General features: G+C 53.0%; 10 protein-coding genes across 10 annotated transcripts; 7 read left to right on the forward strand and 3 right to left on the reverse strand.

Annotated features, from left to right (window-relative positions):
* Positions 1 to 461: 461 nt before the first annotated feature.
* On the forward strand, positions 462 to 3,694 carry N7510_004216 (putative beta-galactosidase; the record flags this gene model as incomplete). The annotated part of the gene is made up of 3 exons (XM_056976142.1): positions 462 to 1,041; positions 1,099 to 2,485; positions 2,539 to 3,694. 3 exons carry the CDS (start codon positions 462 to 464, stop codon positions 3,692 to 3,694), a joined length of 3,123 nt encoding a protein of 1,040 aa, XP_056836098.1.
* Positions 3,695 to 4,371: 677 nt separating this feature from the next.
* Positions 4,372 to 6,708, forward strand: N7510_004217 (Zn(II)2Cys6 transcription factor; the record flags this gene model as incomplete). Its single annotated transcript, XM_056976143.1, has 1 exon — positions 4,372 to 6,708. The coding sequence occupies one exon, from the start codon at positions 4,372 to 4,374 to the stop codon at positions 6,706 to 6,708; it is 2,337 nt and encodes a 778-aa protein (XP_056836099.1).
* A 2,942-nt stretch (positions 6,709 to 9,650) lies between these two features.
* N7510_004218 (uncharacterized protein) lies at positions 9,651 to 10,868 on the forward strand (the record flags this gene model as incomplete). The annotated part of the gene is made up of 1 exon (XM_056976144.1): positions 9,651 to 10,868. The coding sequence occupies one exon, from the start codon at positions 9,651 to 9,653 to the stop codon at positions 10,866 to 10,868; it is 1,218 nt and encodes a 405-aa protein (XP_056836100.1).
* Positions 10,869 to 12,490: 1,622 nt separating this feature from the next.
* Positions 12,491 to 14,753, forward strand: N7510_004219 (potassium channel family protein; the record flags this gene model as incomplete). The annotated part of the gene is made up of 3 exons (XM_056976145.1): positions 12,491 to 12,771; positions 12,827 to 12,965; positions 13,035 to 14,753. 3 exons carry the CDS (start codon positions 12,491 to 12,493, stop codon positions 14,751 to 14,753), a joined length of 2,139 nt encoding a protein of 712 aa, XP_056836101.1.
* Positions 14,754 to 14,913: 160 nt separating this feature from the next.
* N7510_004220 (uncharacterized protein) lies at positions 14,914 to 15,609 on the reverse strand (the record flags this gene model as incomplete). The annotated part of the gene is made up of 1 exon (XM_056976146.1): positions 14,914 to 15,609. One exon carries the CDS (start codon positions 15,607 to 15,609, stop codon positions 14,914 to 14,916), a length of 696 nt encoding a protein of 231 aa, XP_056836102.1.
* Positions 15,610 to 16,322: 713 nt separating this feature from the next.
* N7510_004221 (DUF3176 domain-containing protein) lies at positions 16,323 to 18,080 on the reverse strand (the record flags this gene model as incomplete). The annotated part of the gene is made up of 1 exon (XM_056976147.1): positions 16,323 to 18,080. The coding sequence occupies one exon, from the start codon at positions 18,078 to 18,080 to the stop codon at positions 16,323 to 16,325; it is 1,758 nt and encodes a 585-aa protein (XP_056836103.1).
* Positions 18,081 to 19,524: 1,444 nt separating this feature from the next.
* Positions 19,525 to 20,429, reverse strand: N7510_004222 (YoaK family protein; the record flags this gene model as incomplete). Its single annotated transcript, XM_056976148.1, has 2 exons — positions 19,525 to 20,129; positions 20,207 to 20,429. The coding sequence occupies 2 exons, from the start codon at positions 20,427 to 20,429 to the stop codon at positions 19,525 to 19,527; spliced, it is 828 nt and encodes a 275-aa protein (XP_056836104.1).
* A 1,142-nt stretch (positions 20,430 to 21,571) lies between these two features.
* On the forward strand, positions 21,572 to 21,880 carry N7510_004223 (uncharacterized protein; the record flags this gene model as incomplete). The annotated part of the gene is made up of 1 exon (XM_056976149.1): positions 21,572 to 21,880. The coding sequence occupies one exon, from the start codon at positions 21,572 to 21,574 to the stop codon at positions 21,878 to 21,880; it is 309 nt and encodes a 102-aa protein (XP_056836105.1).
* Positions 21,881 to 22,781: 901 nt separating this feature from the next.
* On the forward strand, positions 22,782 to 24,794 carry N7510_004224 (kinesin-3 family protein uncB; the record flags this gene model as incomplete). The annotated part of the gene is made up of 2 exons (XM_056976150.1): positions 22,782 to 23,064; positions 23,119 to 24,794. 2 exons carry the CDS (start codon positions 22,782 to 22,784, stop codon positions 24,792 to 24,794), a joined length of 1,959 nt encoding a protein of 652 aa, XP_056836106.1.
* Positions 24,795 to 25,120: 326 nt separating this feature from the next.
* Positions 25,121 to 26,851, forward strand: N7510_004225 (translation initiation factor eIF2B subunit delta; the record flags this gene model as incomplete). Its single annotated transcript, XM_056976151.1, has 2 exons — positions 25,121 to 25,792; positions 25,850 to 26,851. The coding sequence occupies 2 exons, from the start codon at positions 25,121 to 25,123 to the stop codon at positions 26,849 to 26,851; spliced, it is 1,674 nt and encodes a 557-aa protein (XP_056836107.1).
* Positions 26,852 to 26,873: the final 22 nt, after the last annotated feature.

Here is a 26,873-nt window from a genome sequence, read left to right on the forward strand (position 1 = left end):
AGGGCAAGAAGTCGAGAAATTAACCGCGTAGATCTAAGTGGGTCTTATCCCATGAATCCTCGGGGAAGCTGGATCCGAAAAGACAGGGACAAACATCGGGACATGGAATAGTCCATGGCTGGCCCGCGCATCGACTTCCCCTCCTCGTTTGGAACAATTATCTCCGGCGTACAGCCGCGAAATCTATCTTGACGGAGTGTCGTTCCGCAGGCTACTTGATTAGCTGCTTGACTCCATACGGGGCCTGTGTCCACTAGTTTTGGAGCGTTAGGGAGTTGCACAAGGAGCGGGGCTCGGTGACCGATAACAGCTGTCTGGACCGACACCCCCGTCCAAATGCAGATCTGCATTTCCAACAGTTTCTGGTACATATATCTTTGCATTTGCTGATGAGAGAGACAGATCTCTAGAACAGAGGGAGCCCTGAAACCAAGTTATACAATCGCTCTCAGGTGATCGCCATGTCCACCACCACCCCAGAAACAACCCCCAATGACTGGGAAAATCCTCAAATATTCCAGCGAAACAGACTTCCGTCCCGTGCCTATTTCATTCCCAAAGAGTCCATGTCATTGAACGGCCGGTGGAGGTTTAATTTCGCTCCTTCTCCTCTGCTGGCGCCTAGTCCGGCCAATGACGGAGATTATGAGCCAACAGAATGGACGAGCATCACCGTTCCGGGTCACTGGCAACTCCAAGGATACGGCAGTCCCAACTACACGAATACAATATTCCCATTTCCCGTTGACCCGCCGTTCGTTACGAGCCAAAATCCCACGGGCACATACCACAGGTCCTTCACCGTGCCACCCGATTGGGATCCGTCCTCACAGCTGCGTCTTCGTTTTGACGGAGTGGACAGCGCGTATAACCTCTGGGTGAATGGGAACGAAGTTGGATATGCACAGGGTAGTCGTAATCCTGCCGAATTTGACGTCTCCAAATTCGTCAGCCGGACTGCATCAAACGACTTGGTAGTGCGTGTCTACCAGTGGTCTGATGGATCTTATATCGAGGATCAAGATCAATGGTGGCTTTCCGGTGAGTTCCCACTGATTAAAAGGGTTTGGAGTATATACTAATGCGATCTCTTGACAGGCATCTTTCGCGATGTCACGTTGCTCGCGTTCCCATCTGCGGCTCGTATAGAGGATTTCTTTGTCAGGACGGAGTTTGACAAGTCATACAACAACGCTGTTTTAAAAGTGACAGTGAACCTTACCGCCACAGTACCTGTCATTCTGGAAGCGACTCTACGGGAGCCGTTGAAAACGCAACACGTGCTCGGATATGACGAGGCGACACAGAGTCAGTCTGGAAGCATCATGTTGAATATCCCAGTAAAATCCCCACGAAAATGGACAGCAGAAACACCCAATCTTTATGACCTCCAGATTGCCCTGCGGTCTGCAACAGACGAGACACATACGCTCCAGGAGATCAAGCACAGTGTGGGATTCCGGCAAGTGGAGATTGTCAAAGGGAACATCACCGTCAATGGCTCCCCAGTCCTCTTCCGTGGTGTCAACCGCCACGATCATCATCCGCTTTTTGGCCGGGCGGTGCCATTGTCATATCTCCGAGAGGATCTCCTCCTCATGAAGCGCCACAACATCAACTCTGTGCGGTGCTGTCACTACCCATCTCACCCTAGACTGTATGAACTCTGCGACGAGCTCGGTCTCTGGGTGATGGACGAAGCGGATCTTGAATGCCACGGGTTCTACGACGCAGTGGCACGCCCGCTCGATATTCCCGAATCCATGGACTACGATAAGCGCAAGAAGTTGACCTTTGACAAGGCCGCTCAATTCACTTCGAACAATCCAGAGTGGAAAGATGCCTACATTGATCGGGCCATTCAAATGGTCCAGCGTGACAAGAATTACGCCTGTGTCGTGATCTGGTCACTGGGAAATGAGGCATTCTATGGCCAAAACCATCAGCACATGTACGACTATATCAAGGCTACTGACCCAAGCAGACCTATTCATTACGAGGGAGATATGGAGGCCCAGACGGTAGATATGTTTTCTTACATGTATCCATCCGTGGATCGGATTACCAAATTGGCCGTTGCGGAAGGAGATGACTTTGTCAAACCGATTGTGCTCTGCGAATATGCCCACGCAATGGGTAACGCACCTGGCGGACTGGAAGAGTACATGGAGGCTTTCCGCCAGCATCGCCGGCTGCAGGGTGGTTGGATTTGGGAGTGGGCCAACCATGGCTTGTGGGATGAGAAACGGGGTTTCTATGGCTATGGAGGAGATTTTGGCGATACTCCCAACGATGGAACATTTGTGCTGGACGGCCTTTGCTTTAGCAATCATACACCGACTCCCGGCTTGGTGGAATTGCGCAAGGCATATGCTCCCGTGCATGCATGGTATGCCAACGGTACAATCTTCATTGAGAACCGGCAGGATTTTTCTGGGCTGGATCATCTGCAGGCAGTTTATCAGGTCGAGAACTTGGGAGAAGAGTGAGTCTCGTCTGTTTCTCTCTGAACGTACAAGCTAATGATATTAATGCTAGATCTTTTATTATTGCTACCGGCAGCCTCAACCTTCCAACTGTTAAGGTTGGAGAGCGTGCGGAAGTGCCATTCAACCAAGACTTTCCCGAAGTGGAAGATGGAGAGATCTGGCTGACCGTCAGCTTTCAAAACAAACACCTCTCGCCGTGGGCTCCAAATGGACACGAAGTGGCTTGGTTCCAGCATCCTATCAAGACTCCCGCCGTCAGACCACGTTCTTTCCCAGAATTCCCCATTCAATTCGAGTCCACTCGCAGTGCGCATACAATCAAAGGCTGCGACTTTAGCTTATGCTTCTCACGTTCAATCGGTAGCTTGACGAGTTGGACCGTGAACGGCTATCAGCTGCTCGACCCAGACTCCAAGACCGGAGTGGCGCTGTCTCCAGGCTTCTGGCGCCCTCCAACAGACAATGATACTATGTCCGGGGCCCTTGACGAGCGACGTCGATACGGACTAGATGATATGCGAGCGCAGCTGCGAAATATGCATATCTCGCGAGTCGACAACACCCGCCTCAAGATCGTGACCGAGGCTTGGCTGGCACCCCCGGTCCTTGCCTGGGGGTTCCTAGCGACTACCACCTATACGATCGCTGGAGATGGGTCACTGAGTGTCACGGTACACCTCAAGCCTAAGGGGCCAATGCCAAAAGACTTGCCTCGAATGGGCCTGGATTTACGCCTGGTCGACGGACTCGACAATGCAAAATGGTTTGGACTGGGTCCCGGCGAGTCTTACGCGGACAAAAAGCGCTCCCAGAAACTGGGGGTCTACAAGGCTCCTACAGTGCAGCTCCACACGCCATACGAAGTGCCGCAAGAGGGCGGAAACAGGATGGAAACCCGGTGGGTGCAACTCAGCGACCACAGAGGATGGGGTCTCAGGGTCTTCCGAAATCCCGTACAGACGGACAAGGATACCACGAGTTGCTTCCAATGGGTTGCATCGCGCAATAGCGCAGAGCAGATCGAAGCCGCCAAACACCCCTGTGATCTCGTTCCTGGGAAGACGGTGCTCGTGCGAATCGATGCCGAGTCCAGCGGTGTGGGCACTGGGGCTTGTGGACCGACGACTTTGCCGAAGTATCTCGTTGCTTGTGAGGAGCGGGAGTTCCAGTTCCAGTTTGTTCCATCTTTCAGCGAGGGATTTTAGAGGCTAGACTGGGTTTTGTTGATACACCGGCTGTTTATTTTCTGTAGGGGGGACGAGATGGATCACGTGATCTAGGATTACGAATGATCGGTCTCACTAGGTGACCTAAGAGCTCGGTTTGCGGTAGTTATCATGATGCCGGATTCCGAGATTATTAAGCCTGTCAGTGGTTAGTTAGCAGCAGAGATATGACGATAGGGATATTCATAACGGCCCAAATAATAGGGGTACTAATCACCCATCCTAGCGACCCATGTAGATACTGAGATGGTCCCGACCCGGGAATCCCAATTTGCCTATTCCCCGAATCGCCCGGGGAATACGACGATCCATCCCCAGGCATGGTGAACTAGTTAGAGTCGTAGTTAAGGAGACACTTAGCACTGCTAGAATGCGGATCATCATCCTCCACGGGCGGATCCTGATCCACTTCGCCCCAACGGCAACGTGACTTTCTCTCACTCTCTCTTTCATCTCCCCCGTTAATCATTGTCCTCTCCTCGATTCTTGATTGCCCCCCGGCAAGACGAGAATGCCTGCCAGGACCTCGGCTTGACTGACTGTCGATCCCTCCTGATTCCGTCTTCCCTCGTGGCCTCCCGCCGATCGACGGTCTCATCTTGAGCTGCACGCTGCCGACCGATGGACCCCGGTGTCTGTCTCAGTTTCTCCCCACGATGACCTCTGAGGCTGCTCGCCAGGGACCAGAGCCCAAAGGCAAGACACGCCGCGCCGAGTCGACGTCTGGTCCGGCTCCGAAAAAACGACGTAAGCGGACCGTTGTCAGCGGTGCTTCCGACGACTGTTTCGCCTGCTCCAAACGAGGAGCTCGATGCGACCGACGCCGACCGTACTGCACGCAGTGTCTCGACCTTGGCCGCGAATGTTCTGGATATAAAACCACGTTGACATGGGGGGTTGGGGTTGCCAGTCGGGGGAAGCTGCGAGGCCAGAAACTGCCAGTGATGGAGTCAGGTAATGCACTGTCAGGGAGCGCGGCGAAATCGGAGCCGCCTGCGACCTCGAGTACACCCAGTCATCCCGCACCAGCAGCACCGGTGCCGACTATGGCAAGTACGGAACCGCCTCCCCCACAAACGGCACCGGACGGATCGGAAATGTCGAACAATCTGGCTTGGACGATGGACATGCCGGATCCACATACATGGTCTAATGCATCGGCCGCTCCACCGAAGATCTCAGGACTTCCATCACCAAATCGACCAGTGATATCCAATCAGCCAGCATCAACTCTTGCAGTCGATACTTCGCCTCAGTATGCGCCTGGATCCAGCCCGACATATGCTACTGCCACCCCGACATGGCAGGTTGCCAATCCGTGGCTTGTCCAAAACGTTACACCACCCTCACAGGAGACCGACGAAGAGGAGATAGAGGACTTGGATCACTCTATTATGTGGAACGCGGGTAACCAGCCATCACTATCCCAGCTTCTCCTGGCGCGCTCTGTAGGGCGAACGCCTCGCCTCCGCTACCTGATCAGCTACTATTCCGAAGTCATCGCTCCCATGATCGTGGCCTTTGATACTCCAACCAACCCGTTTCGTACCCACGTTCTGCGCTTGGCTCAAGAAAGCGAGGCCCTGCAGGAGGCAATTGCGACGCTGGCCACCAGCAACCTGCGACAGAGGCGATTGCGCAACCACACATCTACAGAGAGAACATTACCTGCGCGCATGTCTTCTTTGGCCCATCGCGCTCTTACAGACGAGGCTTTCCAAGACCGGTATGGCATCTCAGTTCCGGAAGGGTATGCCCGGGAAGAAAACTACCACCGGGGGATGGCCGTGAAGGCTCTCAACGCAGACCTGGCGGATTCACAGCGCAGACTGTCAGACTCGGTACTGGCGACTTTGCTGATTCTGTGTCTCTTTCATGGCTGTGATACGGGCGTAGCCGAGTTTCGCACCCAGTTTGCCGGGGTCACGAGACTACTGGCTATCCGGATGCGCCACTCTCCTATCATCACGGAAGAGATGAAATGGTTCATCCGCATGTTTTCCTGGTTTGATACTCTGACTGCGACAACCAACGACCGTGATGTCCAGCTCCGTGGCGCCTGTCTCGATATAAGCTCCCGAACTGATGGAGAATGGGGACTTGAAAATTTGGCGGGCTGCGACGGTCGCCTCTTCAAGTTGATCTCCCAGTTGGGACGCTTGAACATACTCAGTCAAGACCAACAGTCTGAGGTACCTGCATCGACTGATGTTTCTGTGGCGACCACTTCCCTGCCTCCAAACATGCTTCATCCCGGGTGGGAGGAGGTCGTGCCCGCATCGGGGACTACAATGGATGCCAGCTTCGGGATGCCATTCCCAATAATTCAGAATACAGACTTGATGAGACGGCCCTCCTCTCCGGATTTTTGGACTGAATGGTACTCCCTCCGGCAACGACTCGAGTCCTGGCGATTCGACCCCCCCACTGAATCCTCATTCTCTTCTTCACCCATGGACGCCTCGGCGATGTCATGGAATACCACCAATTACCTCTCCCCACCTTCATCTCCGATCGCTCCATACACTGTGACGCCTGAGAACCTCCAGGACGTGTTTCAAATCTCTGAATGCTTCCGCCACGCGGCTCTCCTCTACTGTGAGCGACTAGCAGAACCGTCGCTCCCATCACGACATCCACGTATCCAGCATATCGTCCAGCTGGCCATGCACTGCATCTGTGCCGTACAGTCGGACGTCTACCTTCTCTGGCCATTGTTCATTGTCGGGTCCGAGTGCGTTCAAGACGACCATCGCACGACCATTCGCAACCGCTGTAAGGATATCTCGAAAGATTCCGGCTTTGTGAACAATCTCTCCTGTCTAGAATTGCTGGAGAAGATCTGGTCCGAGCACTCGGATGAGTCTTCGTTCCCTGTTTACCCGGCTGATCTCGATCCATCGCAATTGCCAGGTCCCCCTACCGCCCAGGCGTTCCGCTGGTCTCGCGTGATGCAGGCCAAACGGGGTGACGGGGAGTATATGGTGGCATGAGTTTTTCTTTCTTCTTTCTCTTCTTGTACTGCATTATACCAGGGTGTATTTATCGGGATTCATGGGTGTTTAAGGGTTAGCCGCGATTTTGAGGCTTGGACTACGATGAACATGATTCCTTTTCAGCGCATTACTGTTGATATGATTTTGCTGTTTGGACTGCCTGAATATACTTGGGGACTTTTACTCATCTTACTCTTGGCCCGCTAGCAGAATGATCCAACTAGTCGTCTCAGATACCATCCAGATCCGAGCTCTGTATCTAACTAGGGCAAGCAGCCCTACAATGCAGGGCAATATGTGATCAATGCGCAACGAAGCGCACGGGGCATGATGTTATCGATACACAATCCACAAATAATTCGGACGTAATCATTAATTGATCCTCCTCGAGAGAAAAAGCCCCTGGCAAAAAGAAGACCGCCTGAGTATTTGTTTTGACTCAGTCCTCTGAGTCAGGTTGTGCAAGGGATAGTTGGTTCACCAAATGATCCATCGAGTTTCGCCGGGCAGGTCATTTGATTGGCCTTGCCACATTGTTAGCTAGCTAGTGACCTGTGTCGAACTGACTCATCCACAGCCCTGTGAGCGGCGGAATCTGAGATACCGCTGCGTTGAGCTCGAATGGATAATCCTTTCAACGGTGTCGGTAACTAACCCCCTGTTGGATAGGCGCCTCTGAATGGTCCTGTTGGACGCCTCCCACCCTAGCGCGCACCACAGTAAGCTTACTGGCGAGTAACTAGACAAGGGAACCGGAGCAATTAGTAATGCTGCGCCCAGGATGCATTCTACGGTGCACAGGAGGCAACCCATGCCCGTGCACCGTCAAGGTTCTGTTCCTACAGAGGCACACACGCATCCAAGTAATCCCCTGCAGGCCTTGCTGCGGATGCAGATGCGGATGCCCGGATTCCTTGGCCCGACCCGTGAACCACAACCCTGATTTTTGGTATGTAGTCTACTTGGTTAGGCGGCCTGGTGCTGGGGGGCCGTAGCTGACATTTCAGCGATCAACAAAGAGGGTGGCTGGAGAGAATTCGTGCGGAACATTCCTTAGCTGCGTCATCTTGGTCATACTAATGCGCCACGGGATATATACGCTGCGTCTCTGTTTTGCTTTCTTTTTCGGTACATACAAAAGCCATGTGCGACCCTGGGCGATCGGCGCTGACCTACAGCTGGTCGCTCTGTACGGTACATATGGTACACAACAGGAAAACAAGGGAGACTCTCCGAGCCAGAAAATAAAAATAAAAATAAAACCCCAACCAAAGACAAAACAAATCAAGGACAACCCTGGAATCCGCGGTAAGGATGTGGAAAATTCTGGGTCTGTTGATCTCCCCTATCCCTTTCTTCGAAATCGCGGTGCGTGAGCATAAATGAATGTGGAGGAGGTGGCTGGTGTTTTTTATTGTTTTGGCTTTACAACCATGTAAGAGCAAGAAATAGAGAGAGAGGTGGGCCTGTTTCAGCTACAGTGGGATTGATCTGGTTTCATTGGAAGAGAAGAAACAAACAATAACAACGACGACGACGTCGTCGCCAGCCGTTGGATCGCTTGCGGAGTCAAGTGGTCACGACACAGACACAAGGCTTGCGATGTGGTTTCGGGCACTGCCTGCACCTACGATCATGCTCAAGCTGGTCGGATGTAGAATCCTTCTTGCGATCCTGCGATCAGGCGGGAGTTGCGGTCTGCGATGGGCGGTGCTGCGGATCTAGTATTTCCAACCGTTTTTGCCCAAAGGGTGGGTTTGCTGCCCAGCGAGTGGGTTTCGGCCGTCAAGAACATGCATGATTGCCCCGATCGAGCGTGTGACTTCGTGTTAGTTCAATTCTTCTATCGTTCTATCCCGTCGTTTCTTTTTTGTAGTGCTAGATCAGTTAGTTTGGGTCAGTGGAGTCCGAACCACTGGATGAGACGGGAGGGTCCGCGATCTGAAGACCGTGGATTAGGAGGATGACAGTAGTTCCGAAGGATGCTAGTGCATGGGTTCATGCAGATGCGTTGGCCATTTTGGGTCTGTTTTTGGGAAGTCCAGCACATGGCCTACTGTCATGGATATCCATATACCGGTCTGCCTGGCTGGCTGGGATCGCCGGGCTGCCGGGCTGCGAACGAGTCTGGATGGTTCTTTTCTTTGGTGGTTGGGTGCCTTCTTAGGTATCGATTTGAGAATTCATGAAGGCAACTATGCGCCTATCCGAGCCATGAGGGGCACACTTGCAGATAGACTAGTTGGAGGGGGTTCAGGACTAAGGACTTAGCGACAGCACAAAAGAAGACGATCTTCGAGGGTTCTGCTTCTGATTGACTGCTGCTATTCCGGGGAACAGTGGTGCTCTCTGTCCTGCCCTAAGTGCCAGTCCAGGTGCTCACGAATAATACGGCAATACCGTATTTACCCCCATTGGCCCCTAACGCCACAGCCTAACTCGCACGCCCCCGGCATCTCTTACCTTTTCCCGCCCTTTTCCTCCTTCTCCCTTTCAATCTCCTCTTTCCCAACTCCACCTCTCTCTTCTGTCGTTCTCTCTCTCCACTCTACCCAACTTGTCTTTGCCGGGCTTTGACTAGTCTCGGTGCTTTCATCAAGAGAGATTTTGTGAAATCGGCCGCCTCGCCAACTCTGAGGAAGTCACCTGGATCCCATCGCCAAAGGATCCAACCCAAATACCATTCAGCCTGACAACACATTTGTCGGTCGACCCGCTACAACGTTCAAATGCACGCTCGGCACGTCCATTGTCAACCCTCCTCCTCTTTCCGATCGGAAACCGTACCACGGTGACGGTCCTACTCGAACCCCCTGTTTGACCTGCTCGCAACCGGCGTCGATTTGCTCTGGGTGCTCTGTATAATATAGTCTCTGTTTTCTGTTTTTGTTTTCCGTCCGTTTGCTGTTACGTCGGCCGTTGCTCATGCTCGTCCGATAATGTATCATTACTCCAGTCCACCGCCCGGGTGGTCTGCTTACGACTACACACAGTCGCCTCCAACCTCGCCACACTACGCCTACTACGCCTCTCAGTTTGCCAACACCTATTCTACGCCCCGGGGTACCTCGCGCCGACACACCCGCAAGGCCAGTTATTCAGCCACCAAGGATACGTCAGGATGGTATTCGGGCTACCCAACCGGCTTCTATGAAGCCACGCCAGACTATGGCATGCCGCCGCGCAAGCACGATCATGTAAGTGCTTCCTTTGCGGCCCAGCCCAAACACCACCGGTACTCTATGAATGGTGGCACCGGCCATTTCGCGGGGGATGGCCTCGGCAACGGATCCGCCTCAGCGCAGAAACAACCCAAGATCTTCGTGACTGTGGTTGACGACGCATTCGACGCACCGTGTTCCGCCTATTACAAGCCGCAACCCTGTCGCCCGGACCGTCCCCAGCCGAATTCGAGCCAGCCTCGTCGTACCGCGTCGACATCTAAAAAAGCAGCCGCTGATCCTTACTTTCCCTACCACCAGGTTCCCAACTACGAGGACATTGAATCAGCTCGGCGATCCCGCGCCCGGCGCCAATCCACGTCGACTCGAACCCCCAACAAGCCTAAGCCGGCTGCCGCCTCGAAACCAACACTCAACGCCACAGATGCAGACGCTGCGCGAGCCGGTATCCCGGCAGGTTATTCGATTAAAAACTGGGACCCTACCGAGGCCCCGATCATGCTTCTGGGCAGCGTTTTCGACGCCAACTCGCTCGGCAAATGGATCTACGACTGGACCGTTTTCCACCACGGGGCCGCAACGCCCATGGCCGATGTCGCCGGTGAGCTGTGGCTATTGCTGATCAAGCTCGCGGGCAAGGTCAAGCGGGCAGATGAATGCCTCCCGCGCATCCAGAGTGTGGAAGCCCAAGAAGTGGTCGAAGACTTCCTCGAAAGTGGTGAGCGGCTGTGGGCGCGGTTCAAGAAGCTTCTCAAGGCATGTGAACATTACATGTGGAAGGCCGCTAAGCGAGAAAGTGGCAAGGGGGCAGCAGTGTCGATGGGCCGCAATGCGGGCTGCGAATTCGTCGAATCGATTTTCGGCCGCGACCGCGAGCTCGAGAATACGGAGAAGCTGATGAACAGCATCCGGCTGTGGAATATGCGCTTTGATGCTAACTGCGAAGACATCCTGCGCCGACCATCAGCTATGTAAGAAGAAGAGGACCTGCGAGTGACACCGACAGAGACAGATTCCGTTTTTTATATGCACCTTGGAGCATTTTGACCCTTGTTGAACTGCATGTTGGAGCGCGTTGGGTTTGGCTTCGGCTGGTTTTCCTCGTTGTATTTTCCGCTTTGTTTGATCCTTTGCGAAGGATCCCCCAAAAGTTCGTTCATTGTTTCGGCGCCTCTTATTCCTTTTATTTCGTTTCCATTCTGGGGGCGGCGTCCTTTTTTCCCCATCTGGCGTCCTTTCTCGATGCATCTTTTCTGGTCGTCAAGTCCTTTTTGCTCGTGTCGTTGCAGTTCGTGTCGTTCTGCTTTGGTGATACCATCTTGCGATTTCTTTCTGTTTGTGATCGTTTCTTGTTTGCTTTTATTGTTTCTTCTCCTCTCCAGGCCCGAGGAGGAACCGCGTTGTACATAGCAGCACCCTCGACCTCCACGCCATTTGATAGAACCGTTATTTACTTACACTGATCTTTGACTTGCTTACTGCTATCTCATTATTTCCACGTCGACCTCTTAATGGCCAGCCCCCCAACTAGGCAGTGATGGGACCGCCGGCGCTTGGATCGGTTGCTTGTGCTCTGTTCTGCATAGTACCTACGTCGATTCACCTGTGCCCCGCGGAAGCAGGTACAAAATGACGGCACTGGCTGATGTCACCCGCCACATCTGCCCGGGCAAGGCATGCACGGCATGCAGAAACCCAGCGTGGGTGATGACTGGCGTCCCCAAAGGGGAGGCGGCTAGTGCATCCTTGTTCGTGGTTGGACCCCCCATCGTGGTGGCGCGCCTATCATTGCCTGCTGGGGATGCAGAATAGATTACGCTTAGAGCCCTACGCGCCCAGTGTGCGGAGGTCCGACGCAGGTGGTGTGATGATGTCTCGATGGGGGCACAATTTAAACCTTTCCCTCAACTCACTCGCGGTTGCATTCTCGGACATTAACCAATCGCTCCCTGGCACTAGTATAGGCCTGTTCTGCACGCTCGTCACAAACAACCCATTCCTCCTCCTCTCTGACCGGATGGGGGGTCCACGTGGGCGGAGCTAGAAGCTTCCCTATCCGCTAGTTTCTTCATCCGCTAGTTTCTTGGCCCGATCGATTACGTCTAGTCAAACCACTCGGACAGTGCTTCGCGGCAGATACATCACTGCCAACGGGAGGATGACGCATGTGGGGGTTGGCGTACCACGTGACCTTTAAAAAGAATGGATCAGCGGCCAGTCCAAGGGCAAAGGGCTTGACCGGCCAAGTTGACATCACGGGTGCAAGCCGTGCGTTGCTCTTTGCGGGAAGGGCATAAACCTGGCATCTTCAGATCCTCTGAGCCGATCGATACCTAAGAGCGCGCCCACCGAGGACTCGCCGTTGTCCCGGCCGATATTGCGATCTGCACCTCGAGGAAGAAAGAGATTCAGTCGTCTGGTTCGGAGGAGTGACTCCACAAGGCGCGTCTGTGGCAGATTGCAGTATTATTATTATTCGTCCCTGAAATCTCTTTTCTCCTATGGCCCTGCTCAAGTCTTATTGTTAGACCTCTGTATCCAACTTTTTATCCAGCCCTCCGCCTTCCCGAGAATGCCCGGACGTGCCCGGTGAAGCCATGCAGAAGGGACATGTCGCGACGCCCTCCGCGGCGGAGGAGCGCCCGTCGGTATGGGAACGATTCCAGAGTTGCTTCCACATGAGGCCGCCAGACGACGACGAGCCTCAGTCGTGGTGGATCGCGTCGACTGCTATCCCTTTGGCGGCAGCCGCCGCCGGCCCGCTAGCGAACGTCATGTCCATCGTCGCCCTAGTGATGCCTTGGAGAAGTGAGATTATCTCTTATAAGGAAGGGCCTGCAGGGAATGCGATCCAGCAGGGCTATCCGGATCCTCACTGGTGAGTGCTTGTGCCCAATATCAGATGTCGGGACTGACTGGAGAACAATCATCAGGGTCACCGCATCGAATGCCATTTCGGTCGTTTGTGGTGTTGTGGGCAACGTGTTTCTTCTCTTTAACTTCACTCAGTCTATTCGTTATATTATCGCATTGCCGGTCTCAATCGTTCTATGGTTTCTGGCGACGGGAATTGTAAGTTGTGGAGGCACCGACCCTATATGCCCTATGGGACAGGATACTAACTGCTTTTGTCTGTCGCAGTTGGTCGGACTTACGACTGCCGTCTCTATATATGCCCCACCACTTGGGCCTAATGATGTCTACTCACAGGCGTATTGGAGCGCCGTCATCGCCGCATGTCTCTACTTTATACTGGCTATCATGTTGATGATCAACATGTTGGGATATTTCTTGGGCCGATACCCACAACATTTCGCTCTCACAGACGACCAGCGCACCCTGATTCTGCAGATGACTGCGTTCGTAATGTGGCTGTTGATTGGTGCCGCCATCTTCCAACGCGTCTTGGGAATATCATTCGCGGATGCTCTATACTTCTGCGATATTACCGTTTTGACACTTGGGTTTGGTGACGTGGTTGCCACAACCGCGGTTGGAAGAGGTCTGGTCTGGCCGTACGCGGTGATCGGGGTCATCACGTTGGGTTTGGTCGTCAGCAGTATCCATCGGTTCGCCAGTGAGGTCCACTACGACAACGTCATCCGGAAACATATCGAGCACAAACGACAGTCGACCTTTGAGCGCTCAGTTACATTTTCAGTAATTGAGGCCGCAGAGCGTGATCCCAATGTCCACCTAAAAGATGTCCTGCCGCCCGCACTTATCCGAGACGGGTCGGATAGCACGTCTCATCAAACCAAAGATGTTCCGATTCGCGATACTATCAGTGCACTGGCAACAGGCCGCCGCCCCAAGCTTCTGGTCATGCGCGAGGAGAAGGATCGATTCGACGCTATGCGCGCAATCCAGTACGAGACCATGCGTTTCCGCCGGTGGAGTGACCTGCTTCTTAGTATCATCGTGTTCGCCATCGTGTGGACGTGTGGTGCCGTGGTATTCTGGTGTTTAGAGGACGATCTGACCTATTTTGAGGGGCTTTATTTCTGCTTCTGCTCCCTGCTGACAATTGGATACGGTGATATCACGCCAAAGTCGAATGCCGGGCGGCCGTTTTTCGTCATGTGGTCGCTCATCGCCATCCCGACTATGACTATGCTCATCTCCAAAATGAGCGACACGGTTGTGGCAAGCTTCAAGCATGGCACTGAAAAGATTGGAGACTGGCTTGTTCTTCCGCAGTCGGGCAAATACAAGATTTTTTTGGGGCACTTTCCGTGTATCCTGGGGTTCATGGAGAAGCATGAAGAGAAAAAGCGCGTGCAGCGGGGATTCCAGGTGGGCGCGGACGCCGACACTAACGAAGATGAGGATGCCGAGATGGGAAACCAGTCCACTTCGACGCCCGACCCCAACCATCCAAAACGGACCATTGAGGAACTAGCAGAGGCCAAGCCATCGTCCTTCGAGTTAGCCCAGCAACTCGCCTTCGCCATCCGGCGGACAACCAAAGATGCGACCGACGGAGAGCGCAAACGGTACAGCTACGAGGAATGGGTCGAGTTCACCCGACTGATCCAGTTCACGGATCCGCGTATCCGGCCGCCTTCTTCTTCGTCAACAGAGAGTCGACAGATCCCTGGAGCAGACGGCGGTCCCATAGAAGAGGAAGAAGATGAGTTCGGCGTATTCAACTGGGACTGGATCGGTGAGAACAGTCCCATGCTGGCGAAGCAGACGGAGCCCGAGTGGGTTCTAGATCGCCTGTGCGAGAGTCTTATTCGATATGTGTCAACGCAGGAGACGAAACGTGCTGCGCGCCACGGGAAAGACGCAGACGAGGCTGAGGAGCCTACCTTGAAGAAAGAAAGTGATCTTGGTTTGGTCGAAGACGATAGCTGAGGATCTTTTCACCGAGCTATACAGCATGTAGAATTGTCTTTCGCCCCTGTGTATTTTTATTTATTTCGGGGTTCCTTTTCTCTTCTTTGATATACCCCAGCCGTGTGTGGGCTGAGCTGCATTACTATTGTATTTAAATTTGCCATATAATCATTCTACTTCAATTCTTCCACGTCGTCGTAACCTCACTACAATCGTCGAAAATCTCACTCCATTCCAGCCGACTCCACCTCTCCGGCCGCTCAACTGCATCAACAAAATGTTTCATTGCAAGCACCGTCTGCGACGCCCAGCGCTCCTTACTGACCCTCCCAACACCAGCCGCCAAGGGCGTCATTAACAGACTATTGATTTTCTGATCTGAGGTCCGATTATGGCGCTCAACCTGACAGAACAGACTCCAGACACACTCATAGACAACCTCCCGATCCCAGGAGACATTAGTCGGCTCTCGCATAGTGGGACAGATCGCCACCCAGGCACAATTGCGAGAATTCTGCTTCAGCGATGCAGGAAACTGCACAAGTGTGCATGTGCCTGGCGGCGCGAAGCCGCGCCAGTTCTCGTACAGAACAAGCTGCACTGCGCGTGTCAGGGCGTTATAGTCATCGCGCGGGCTGAAGGCTCGCGAGATGGCATCATCAAAGGCTCCATCTAGACGGCCGTAGGAGTTGGCGGGCGAGACGACCAGGTCGAAAGTCACTGAGGGGTCGAGGCGGTTGAGCCGCGAGTTGATTGGGGTGATCTTGACTTTGGTTGGTAGCTCGGGCCAGTGCTCCTGCTGGGCTGCATTGAAAGCTGCGATGAAGTCTGCGTCTTGGCAGAGCAAGATGATCTCGGGGATGTTGGTTGTCATTTGAAGTGGATGTGTGAGTTGTACAGGTGGGAAGTGAGGTTATTATAGGAAGCACACAAGGAGGCTGTGCATTTTCAGCCTCATCGTAGTTGTTTCGTCAGCTGTGGGGCTTTCCTAGAGATAAAGAAAGCTAGATCTAACCCTAATAAGCAAGAATGGAAGTGTGACTCCTAGCATGTATTGTAGGTCTACGAGCGCTAGCGGTGAAAGTCCTGAGTTGAGGACGAATATATACATTCCGAAGTTCAATCTAACAGGAATAGTGCCTGCGCTATACCAAAGAACCAACCCTTACCCATCTAGTAAATTTTGGGTCTAAAAACTAGCTTTAGGGCATATTTAACTCCGTACATTGATCGAAAATAATAGTTTCCCCACATAAGTGATCCTTGGCCCTTTCTTGCGGAAGCAGCCCTTTTTTTTAGAAGTGGCCCTTCGTCAGATTTTAGCGCGGTATTTTTGTAATATATAAATAGTTAAAGGAGGTCGGCTTTAGGCAGCGTGCACACTGGCCGCGTCGATCTCACTGCCATGGTTTTCCTTTAGCTTAAGCGTTCTATTATAACCATTGGTTCTATTGTACGGTATAGACACGTCATCGCAGGTCCTCATTTTACAAATTTAATTCGTACAGAGTTGCGGAAATCATCGTATCGTTGTTTAACCGACTTATGTGCTGAATAGTCGACACTCATAAACCAAAAATGCATTATCTAATCGAACTTCCATTTACCATCAACATCAGTTAATCGCACATTCTCTCGTCCAACTGCCATTATAAGATTCTCTCCATAGCTGCGCATTGCACCTTGAGCAGCGAGTTGCAGTTTCTCATCTGTCTCGGTAAAAAAGGGCGCGAGCGAACTGTTTCTCCATGGTCCAACCGGGCTTCTATCTGTCTTCCAGATGGTGACAAGAAGCAAAAGACAGGTACCAATAATCATGGCAGCCGGGAATGCCAGCCAAGCCCACCGGACGTGGATGTAAATTTGGTCCCTGAAGGCAGTCCCCAGGTAGTATGTGTCGGTTACAGGGGAGGAGTCAGCGATAGACCGAAGGCTCTGGGTCATGATGCGGGCGTAATTGTCAATCCATCTGTCTAGATCGTTCATCCTGGCGTATATCCCCGATACTGTCATATTGGTCATATAAATGTTACCCTCGCTGTTTGAGACATACCCTCCGATTGCTGACTTCACCGAATCCCCGAGAATCTGAACCACTTGAGTACTTATCTGGAAGCTGGCGTTATGAGGTATGTTGAATTCTGGCGGAGGGGTTGCAAAGTGGTAATTGTAATTGGAACCTCGCTTGCTCTTCGACCAGCTCCCTACTGTGGCTTGTTTGAGGTTGCCATTGGTCATGGAAATATTGTAGGCTTGTACACAAAACCACAGAGCACACTCGTGGGCACTGAAACCGGACGGATCCGGTTTTGAGCCGGGCTCTTGCATACCATTACGCGTCATCGAGCTAATTGACTCAAGATGGGCGATCATGACAAGGCCATTTTTGGGGTCATTCGCGATCGATTTGTAGGCATGATAGCGATCCATAGATTCGTTTGCATTCGAGACGTTGAGAACTGAAAAAACCGGCTGCTCGGAACCTCCATATTTAGAGTTGATGATGGAGCTCCGAAACAAGGCGAGGCCGTCGGGAAGGGCATATTTATAAGTAGTGTGTCCTTTGTTTATGTGGTGGCTGGTGGATATGAGTTTTGACGAAACATCAGTGCATCCACCACAGACAGCCAGGGAAGAGACAGTGGGCCATGTGCAATTCCCAGTAGAGCACACGGGATTCGACGGTGTAAAATTCCCGGCCAACAGGCCCGAATAGAATGAGGCTACCAATTCCAGTGGAGGAGTTTCCAGGTTTGTCTCGGGCGCGTACTTGTCACCTCGCTGAACGCGTGGAAGCTGATCATTCGACGTAATGTTCATAGGGACTACCCGATCCTCGACAGAAATAATCTGCTGCGCAAATACATCGAATGCTAGTCCTAGGATTGTCAAGGCTGCAGCGAATGACGCGAGATGACGGCCTTTCAACCTCCAAAGAAGAACCACGCTGCCCCAGACACCCCTTGAAGCCTGGTCAAAGGTATCGATGTCGCGCATCTTCCGAGGACTCACTTGGGAATACCAGAGCCATTTGTATTGACCTAGAGATGATGATATCAAGATGGACAAAGCCACCCGGGTGATTGTTGCCAATGCTGCGATGAGACCGTTGAGGGTCAGGCCTGCAAAGGGCCAGGCCGTGGGGGAAATGCCCTCGTAATGTTTCAAAATGACGATCAGGACTGTGAAAGAAATCATAGCAAAGAAGGCCGACACAGTTTCGACCATCCAGTTTATATTTTGTATCCATGCTGGCAATTCCAGCCTATCGCTGCTGGTATCACCGGAGTGCTTGGAAAGACGTTTTCTGGCTAATGCCAAATTCTCGTCCGAGGATGAATCCATGGTAGGTCCAGGGTAAGCTGTCAGAGCTATTGAGACATCTGCCTGTTGGTTTGCCATCTCACCTGGTCTTTGGCTGATATAGTCAAGCGATCATGAATTTGAATAGAGAAGGGGTATGAGGGGCATTGTATGCGGTAGAAAAACAATTGGAGGCTATGCTCATGCTAACTAGAATAATGTATAGTTATCTAGTGGGGCTGAGCAACAACCATTCCACCAGTCAAATTGTCTCTATCGCCGACATAGGCAGCAGTCTAATCCTGATAAGGTTAGGGTTATATCGATTCCACGCCATTTGGGGTTTCTCGGCATTCAGGTGATTAATTCTGTGCTATTATTATTATGAGCGTGAGCAGTTCAACGCGTCTGCAGGAATTCCTTATAACGCTAGACTCTTCCGCACTATATCTCGAAGTTAAGAGCCCTCCACGGAATAAACCATTGCGAAGATATGGCCGCCACCGTTAATGTTGGACTACCAACAGCCTTCACTCCGGCATCTGATTGTTCGCCCAAGATCGCACTTCAGTTTGGCTACTTATCTTATGGAGTGACATGCACATCTCTCACCTCGACCTACACAAATTCGGATGGAAAACTCAAAACAAGTATAATTCCGACAATCACAGACAAGCCATCATGCTACCCCCCGGCTACCTACACGCAGCCCTACGGTGCACGGAAATGTCCTTCGGGGTGGGCTGCCGCAGTAGAGCTGCATAGAGGGACAACAGTGGAGCCAATTTTGTTTCAAACGCGTTTGTGGTCTGTCTGGAGTCAGATGACCCTGGGCGAAACAGCATACCTCTGCTGTCCTAGGCAAGTTTCCGTCCATTCTTAAGAATGGTTTGCAGCATCTTAATTAACAACCAATATAGTCAATATTCGTTGCGCGAGAGTATGGAAATACTAAGTTGCCAAAGCCTTGCAACCACAACAACCGTGCAGATGTATGACGACAATTGCACTCCGTCTCCAACGACCCTTAGCACCATCGAGGCATGGGCGGATACCATCTATCTTTTTACCACAGGCCCAAACTCCGCCAATGAACCGACCCGAGCCATCTCCTTTGGGTCAGAGATCGCAATAGCAATGGCTGTACCTCTTTTTATTACAGTTCTCGCTGTTGGCGTCTTCTCCCTCTGTCGCAGAACATTGAAAGCTAACCGTGCTCCTTGGCGCAATTTATCTTCTGCACCGCTCATGCAGCAGCGATAGCTGGGTTGGAAAATGTTGCCAAGATCGATGTCAAAAAGCCATGAATGTCGTGCTTCAAAATGACTGTGATATTGCAGGTGTTGTATAGTATTAAAGCGAATCTACTCACAAGTATCTATCTATATACATCTAGTCTAGGTGTATGTATCCACTCTCACCGCTTATGTCTATGTCGGTCTCTCTCTCTCTTCGTTTTCCTCTTGGTCTTAGTTTTGTTCTTTCTCTATTTTGGTGCCGCTGCCTTCCAGAACAGCCAGCTACAGCCAGCGACGAGCTTGAGTCCGGCAGCCATCCATAATGCCGACTCCATCCCACCGCTGCTCTTGCTCAACCAGCCGCCAACAATGGCGCCGATAAGCAGCGACACAACACCGCCGACACGGCGATTGCGTTTGACATTGGCCGTGGGTTTATCGACAATCGCAGGATCGGAGGCGATATCAAAGTAGACGCTGGTCAGGACGACGGTAGGAATTTCGTTGTAGCCCAGTGATCGGCTGCAGGTCATAGATCCGGCGGACTGGAAGGCGAGCAGGGCGATGGGGATCAGTTCCAGGAACAGCGGACCGCCGTCAAGGCTCGCATCGGCGGAAGTATGCGGAATGAGGTCGGCCTCGATCAGGGCGACGGCGATGATGATTAGGAGTGTTTGGATTTGGAAGGAGACGAATAGTGTGCCGCGTCGGAGGGCGCCGACCTTCCGCATCACGGTTGAGAAGATCATTGCCCCTACAAAGAAGAACACGATCGAGATCAGGGACTTCAGCCACCCCCATGGCTTGGTCACGGGCTGATTGGATGCACCGAGGCCGAGGAAAATGGTGTTTCCTATCAAATGGCGAAACATTAGTGTTGAGCCTCAACGACAAGGATCTGACTCATAGTGGCGATCGATCGACGCGTACCTGTCTGCATTCCCAGGAAACACGACCACGCATTGTAGGCGCTGCTATCGCACAGGCCCGTCAGAAAACAGAGCAGCAGACACACCAGGTCGGTATTGGCGGTGTCCAGGGTCTCCTTCCACCGCAGCGTCATCGTCGACTGGTGCTTCTTCGCGAGCAACTCGGGCGAAGGACTGGCCTCGAGATCGGGCTCTGCCTGTACAGGCTGCGAGGACTTATCCATGATGGCCAGGCACGTGGGCACAGCAAAAATGTGAGCTGCAGGGGAGAGAGAGAGAGAGGCAAGGAAGGAGGAAGTGACAGTTGGTAAGGTGCGGCCCTGGCCGAATATCCGCTTTAATTTTTTCCTTATCGGCAACACGTCCTGCACCCGGCTCGGCAAGAATCCCGCGCTATTCCCAGAACAGGAACAGTTTTCTCTCAAAATCTTCCCGGTCTATGCCTTACTCGTCTAGTTTGCCGCGGAATAATCACACACGCTCAATTTTGCTGCCTGATTTCCCGTTTAGCCTGTTCGGCCTATCGCGTAATCTGTAAGTGGGGTGAGTCCATACATAGGGCTGAAATAAACACGGCAAGGCCGATGAACAGCGGCCAACCATAGGGCGATGCATTATCCACTCCCAGTTGGGATTCGATTCGATACTATTGTCATGGTTTATATTGTTTTGCATCTTTTTCGGTACTATGTTGACGTATGCTGAGTCTCTTGATCCATTGATTTACCTTTTCGCCAGATCCTAGCACATTCTCCGCGGTCTAGAAGAATCCCGGCGAGCTATTGCCACCGAGTAGACTTACCCCGAGACGCATGATTCTTGCAGTAGGAATAGAGGTCATGCGAAAGGTTGTGGCCAAACATCATCCTCGCGATGTCCGCTTCGGGTATTTATGGTATCATCTCAACGCCCACCCTGGGCACCTTTCCCGTGGCCGACCAACCGAATCCAGACCGAAGAGAAGAAAATAGAATCAGTGGCATCGATGAACGGCACCCCAATGGCGACTACGGAGAAGCACCCATGGAGATGGTGAGTGTCGTCGTCATACCCGTATCATGGTTGGCCACCCACGGTCCGATAGTCATAAATGTAGGACAATTCGCTTGTTCAGGTTTCCCCAACTTTCCACTGACAACAGAGCACACACTTGAATATATTTGGTATGTTCCCCCTTCTTCACCTTCACCTCATTCTCACCTTCGACATTCTTCTACCCCATGCTGGAAGTGAACAGATAGAGAGAAAGAAAGGAGAGGCGAGAGAGGAGAAAGTGTGATGGATAGTTGACGATCCAAGCCATACTTACAATAGAGCCATACTAACTCGCAGTTCTTATTTTGTAAATAATAGGACTCCATCCACAATGCCTTCGTCAAAAACTGACACCTCGCTGCGCTTTCCTGAAAGCGATGAACAGAAGCGCCGCCTGCGTAACGTCACCCAGGACCAGAAATCGGGCGCACGTTCGCAGGCCCAGGCCCAGACAGGCCAGCAAAAGGCCGAGGACACCACCACCTGGGGCCCTGAGCAGCTGCTGAGTACCCATATGAACTCCTCGGGCGACCCGGTGCCCGACCCGGTCTCCTTTGGTAAAGGAGCCAAGTCGAAGAAAAACAAGCAGACGGACGATGACGCGGATCTGTATGAGGCGATGACTGCAGAGTTTGATTAGTTGGCCAAATTGTATGATAGCTGGCAGTTGAAAATTGAACCAAGGGTTGTTTTATATGCCACATGGACCTCTTATGTCTGCTTTGACAGTCATCACTGAGCTTTCATCCTGACACTGGGAAGTGATCATTTCCCGTAGGACCGTACATGTAAACTCCGTCACACTGCTATAGACCGCAAGAGAACTCCGCAGCCGTGGTCTGCGGATCATTAGTCGAAACCCCTTTGAATGCTACCAGTACACAGAATGGCTCAGGATGTATCAATTCATGTCCTTGCCGGCCACGCGTACTGGCCGCTACAATGCGTGGGCGTGTAAACCCCGACGGATAGCAGAGACTACTGCCACTGCTGCGCTCTCCATGTTGCTAATGCGCTAACAGTTCATTGTCAATCGGTCGGGCGCACAACTACCCGCCCTGCCCCTTAACAGCTATGAGATCGGAAAATGATGAGTTCGTCTCCTGGTGGTTGAAAACTGAGTGGTGTGTGTAGCATTGATGGTCGTGGTATACAGGTACTAGCGCCATTGCCATGGCAACACCGCGACTCGATCAGCCCCAATGGGGCAAATCCACAACTTCTTGAACTACGACAACTCCGATCGCGATTCTGATTCTTCCATTGGTATCTTTCATTTCGGATTTGACCTTTTTTGCTACGTCACGCTCCTTCACTCCGATTGTTTGTTGATGGCGATGCCCTCGTGCTTCTGAGAAAACCACACCCGTAACTATCTCCCTTCCGTTCTTTCTCCTTCCCTTCTTTTTCCCCGACACACGCACACAGTCCCTCCCCCTGGTTTCTTTTGTATTATTCATTGCATGTACCATTATCTCCTCCATCGTCGCCGTGAGGCCGTTGTGCTCTGTGTACAGTTATTGAGGGACCCCAGCAGGGACATGGCGCTGGATCCGCGCTTCTACCACCACATCGGCCAGCCCACCGGGCCTGGTTCGATCTCTTCGGCCTCCTTCTCCTCCGACTCGTCAGCCATCACGGGAATCACCACGCCGAGCGTTGTCTCGACGACCGCCTCCGCCGCCACCCTCAGATCCACCGCATCCAGTCCTTCCTTGCGAGCAAGGGAGAGCGTATCGGTCGGCCGTCACGATGGAATCGCCAGTCCGACGCCAGCGGGAAATGTGCGCGTCGTGGTGCGCGTGCGCAAATTCCTTCCTCGAGGTAAGTGGCCCAGCTCGAGAGCGCAAAGGAAGGGCTAATTCATGATCGCCTCAGAGACGCAACGCGGGGCCGAATGCCTGATCGAGATGGACCCCAACACGCAAATGACCAAACTCCAAGCACCCAAACCCAGCCCAGGAGACGAGGGAAAGCCCAAGTCGCAGGCTCGAGGCAAGGTTTTGGAGGACAAATCATTTACATTTGACAATTCCTTCTGGTCGCACAATGAGGAGGACGAGCATTATGCACACCAAGAGGACGTGTACAACTCTCTCGGCGAGGAGTTCCTGGACCACAACTTCGAGGGATACCACACATGTATCTTTGCGTACGGGCAGACCGGATCGGGCAAGAGTTACACGATGATGGGCACCGCGGACCAGCCAGGGTTGATCCCTCGGACCTGCGAGGACCTTTTTCAGCGCATCGAGAACTCGCCCTCTCCCGACATCAGCTACAATGTCCGAGTTTCTTACTTTGAAGTCTACAACGAGCATGTTCGTGACCTCTTGGTACCTCGAACGGATCCCCCGCACTACCTTCGCATTCGCGAGTCTCCATCAGAAGGCCCATACGTCAAGGATCTGACAGAGGTGACGACAAGGAACTATACCGAGCTGATGAAATTCATGCGGAAGGGTGACATGTCCCGGACGACAGCTAGCACGAAGATGAATGACACCTCCTCTCGGTCGCACGCGGTCTTTACCATTACATTGAAACAGATCCACCACGACCTCTCCACTGACGAAACCACGGAGCGCACTGCGCGCATCCGGCTGGTAGATCTGGCGGGATCTGAGCGTGCTAAGTCAACCGAAGCCACAGGTCAACGACTGCGCGAGGGAGCAAATATCAACAAATCACTTACAACTTTGGGACGAGTCATTGCCGCACTGGCAGAACCCAAGAAGGCCCGTGGAGGTCGGAAAAACAAGGATCTAGTTCCATATCGCGACTCCATTCTCACCTGGCTGCTGAAGGATAGTCTTGGCGGGAATTCTAAGACGGCAATGATTGCGTGTATCGCCCCTGCAGACTACGAGGAGACCTTATCCACGTTGCGCTATGCGGACCAGGCGAAGCGTATCCGAACTCGGGCCCGGGTGAACCAGGATCATGTGTCGGCGGCAGAACGCGACGCGCAGATTGCGGAAATGGCGGAGACCATTCGCAGTCTCCAGCTCAGCGTGAGTCAGGCAACAGCAAACCAGCGCGCTACTGAGGCCCAGGATGAACGACTGGAGGAGTATCAGCAAAAGGTCGAGAAGATGCAACGCCTCATGGAAGAAACGAAGATGGTCGGCGAGTGCAAGATCCGGCAGCTCCAGACCGAAAATGAAGCCTTGCGCATGCACTTGAAGCTCGCCCTGGAGAGCTTGAAGAACCCCATTCCGCCGGTCACCGTGGATCAGCGACAACCCAGCCTCACGACCTTGGCGGATACAGATCAGCCCCCGAGTCACGACGAAGAGGACCGCGAAGGTTCTCCTCCCTTGGATGCAGACCCCGAACCACAGGTGTGGGAGGACGAGGATAGCTTCACAATGGACGACGTTAGCGAGCGCGAAGCGCAGCAAATGCAGGACCGCATGGAAGATCTCTTGGGCGATCTCAGCGTTTTCAAGCGAAAGCTAGCATCGGACCACGAGCGCTTCCGCCCTGTTGAGAGATCGGGAACGCTGAAGCGACGTCGCGCACTGGGAGCCATTATGGCCAACAACCGCTAGGTACTTTGATGACCGGGTGTACAGGTGTACGGGGCTCTGGCGTTTTGGGACGATGGACTGCACTTGGCATTCGCCTGGACAGTCTTTTTTTTGTTTAAAGTAGTAGCGAATAACCTGCGACGAATAATGATACCTGATGCGATACATGTTTCGGTCTCTTTTGGGGCCATTGCGCTTAAAACTGGGAGAACAATATGAAGCGGTTATTAGGTTAGGGCTGCTTGTGGGCTGCTTAGGCATCATTTCCATTTCCGTTTGAGTCAACTCTTTTCTTCCTCCACGCACATCTGCCACTTTCCTGTTCAACACATCACCGTGCTTCGACAATGGCGGAATCTGTGCACTCAGCGCCGGTGATGCCCTCCGCGTCCTCGTCTTCGGCACCGGGCCCGGCTCAGCAATCCACTGCCGAAAAACCTCAGCAGACGCAAACCCTCCCCATCCGCGATTCAAAAGACGCAAACACAACGAATTCAGACAAAGCCCCACCCAAGGGCAAAGATACTACTGCGTCCGGTCCTTCCGTAGGCGGCGACGGTGCTGGAGACAAATCGCTCACCCCCGCGGAGCTCAAGAAAAAGGCTAAGGCCGAAAAGGCGGCCCGGCGCGCGAAGGAGAGGCTCGAACGGGAAGGGCCAGCGCCTGCTGTGGGTGGAGCACCATCTGCGGGCGCTGGTGGGAGCCAGGCTCGTCCCTCGGCTACAACTAAGAAGGACGGTGCCCCCGGAGGGTCGCAGAAGGGGCAGAGGGCTCCCCCGCCACGGAGGGGGTCTGGGGCAGCTGCGCACACTGGCGCGGCGGAGCAGCCGAAAAAGAAGAAAGAGGATAAGAGCGTTGCGGTCTTTGGCCATTTGTATGGCCAGCAGCGAAGAACAACTATCGCCGGAGCTGGCAAGGAGGTACACCCTGCAGTCTTGGCCCTCGGGCTTCAGATGCGAGACTATGTGGTGTGTGGGAGCAGTGCGCGATGTGTGGCCACGCTGCTTGCTTTCAAACGAGTGAGTTTGTTCCCAATTCATTATTATTTGTATTATCTGCTGACAAGCGACCGACAGGTGGTTGAATCCTATACTACTCCTCTTGGTACCTCTCTGTCGCGCCATTTGACGGCCCACCTCTCGCATCAGATCACCTATCTCTCGACATGCCGCCCGCTCTCGATCAGCCAGGGCAACGCCATTCGGGCGCTGAAGCTGACTATTGCCTCCATTGACCCGTCCACACCGGAGATAAGCGCCAAGGCGACACTGTGCGACTTTATTGACAGCTTCATCCGTGAGAAAATCACCATCGCCGACAAGGTTATTGCCGACAGCGCAGCCCAAAAGATCTCAGATGGCGACGTCATTGTGACCTTTGCAGGTAGCTCGATCGTTAAGGAGACGCTTCTGGAGGCACACAGGCAAGGCAAGCGGTTCCGGGTATCGATCATCGACTCGCGTCCATTGTTCGAAGGCAAGAATATGGCTCGCGCACTGGCCAATGCCGGGTTGGACGTGCAGTACTCACTCGTCCACGCCGTCAGCCACGCGATCAAAGATGCGACCAAGGTCTTCCTGGGCGCGCACGCCATGACCAGTAACGGCCGGCTGTATTCTCGCGTCGGTACTGCGCTGGTCGCCATGTCCGCCAAGGAGCGTGCCGGCGGCGTTGAGGTTCCTGTGATCGTTTGCTGCGAGACGGTCAAATTCACAGACCGCGTCGCTCTAGACAGCATCGTCGTCAACGAGATTGCTGACGCCGACGAGCTCGTCTCTCCTTCGCCCCCGCAACAGGTCACCGGCCTGCCAGACCCGGCTGCTGCTGCCGCTACTGCTCAGTCCGACTCCAACAAAAAGGGCGCCCATCGTGCGCCTTCCAATCCATCCTCTGATACCCCTACTGCTTCCTCCTCCGACTCGCCTCTCACCAAGTGGAAGGACACTCCCAATCTTCAACTGCTGAATATCATGTACGACGTCACTCCGGCTGAGTACGTCGACATGGTCGTCACGGAGATGGGCAGCTTGCCACCCAGTGCGGTTCCTATTGTGCACCGCATGAGTACGAATATGTGATGCTATCACAGTGGTATTGTGC

The sequence above is a fragment of the Penicillium lagena genome (genome assembly GCF_028827675.1).
Source record: "Penicillium lagena strain IBT 129212 chromosome Unknown utg000002l_segment0_segment0, whole genome shotgun sequence".
Classification (NCBI taxonomy): Eukaryota; Fungi; Ascomycota; class Eurotiomycetes; order Eurotiales; family Aspergillaceae; genus Penicillium; species Penicillium lagena.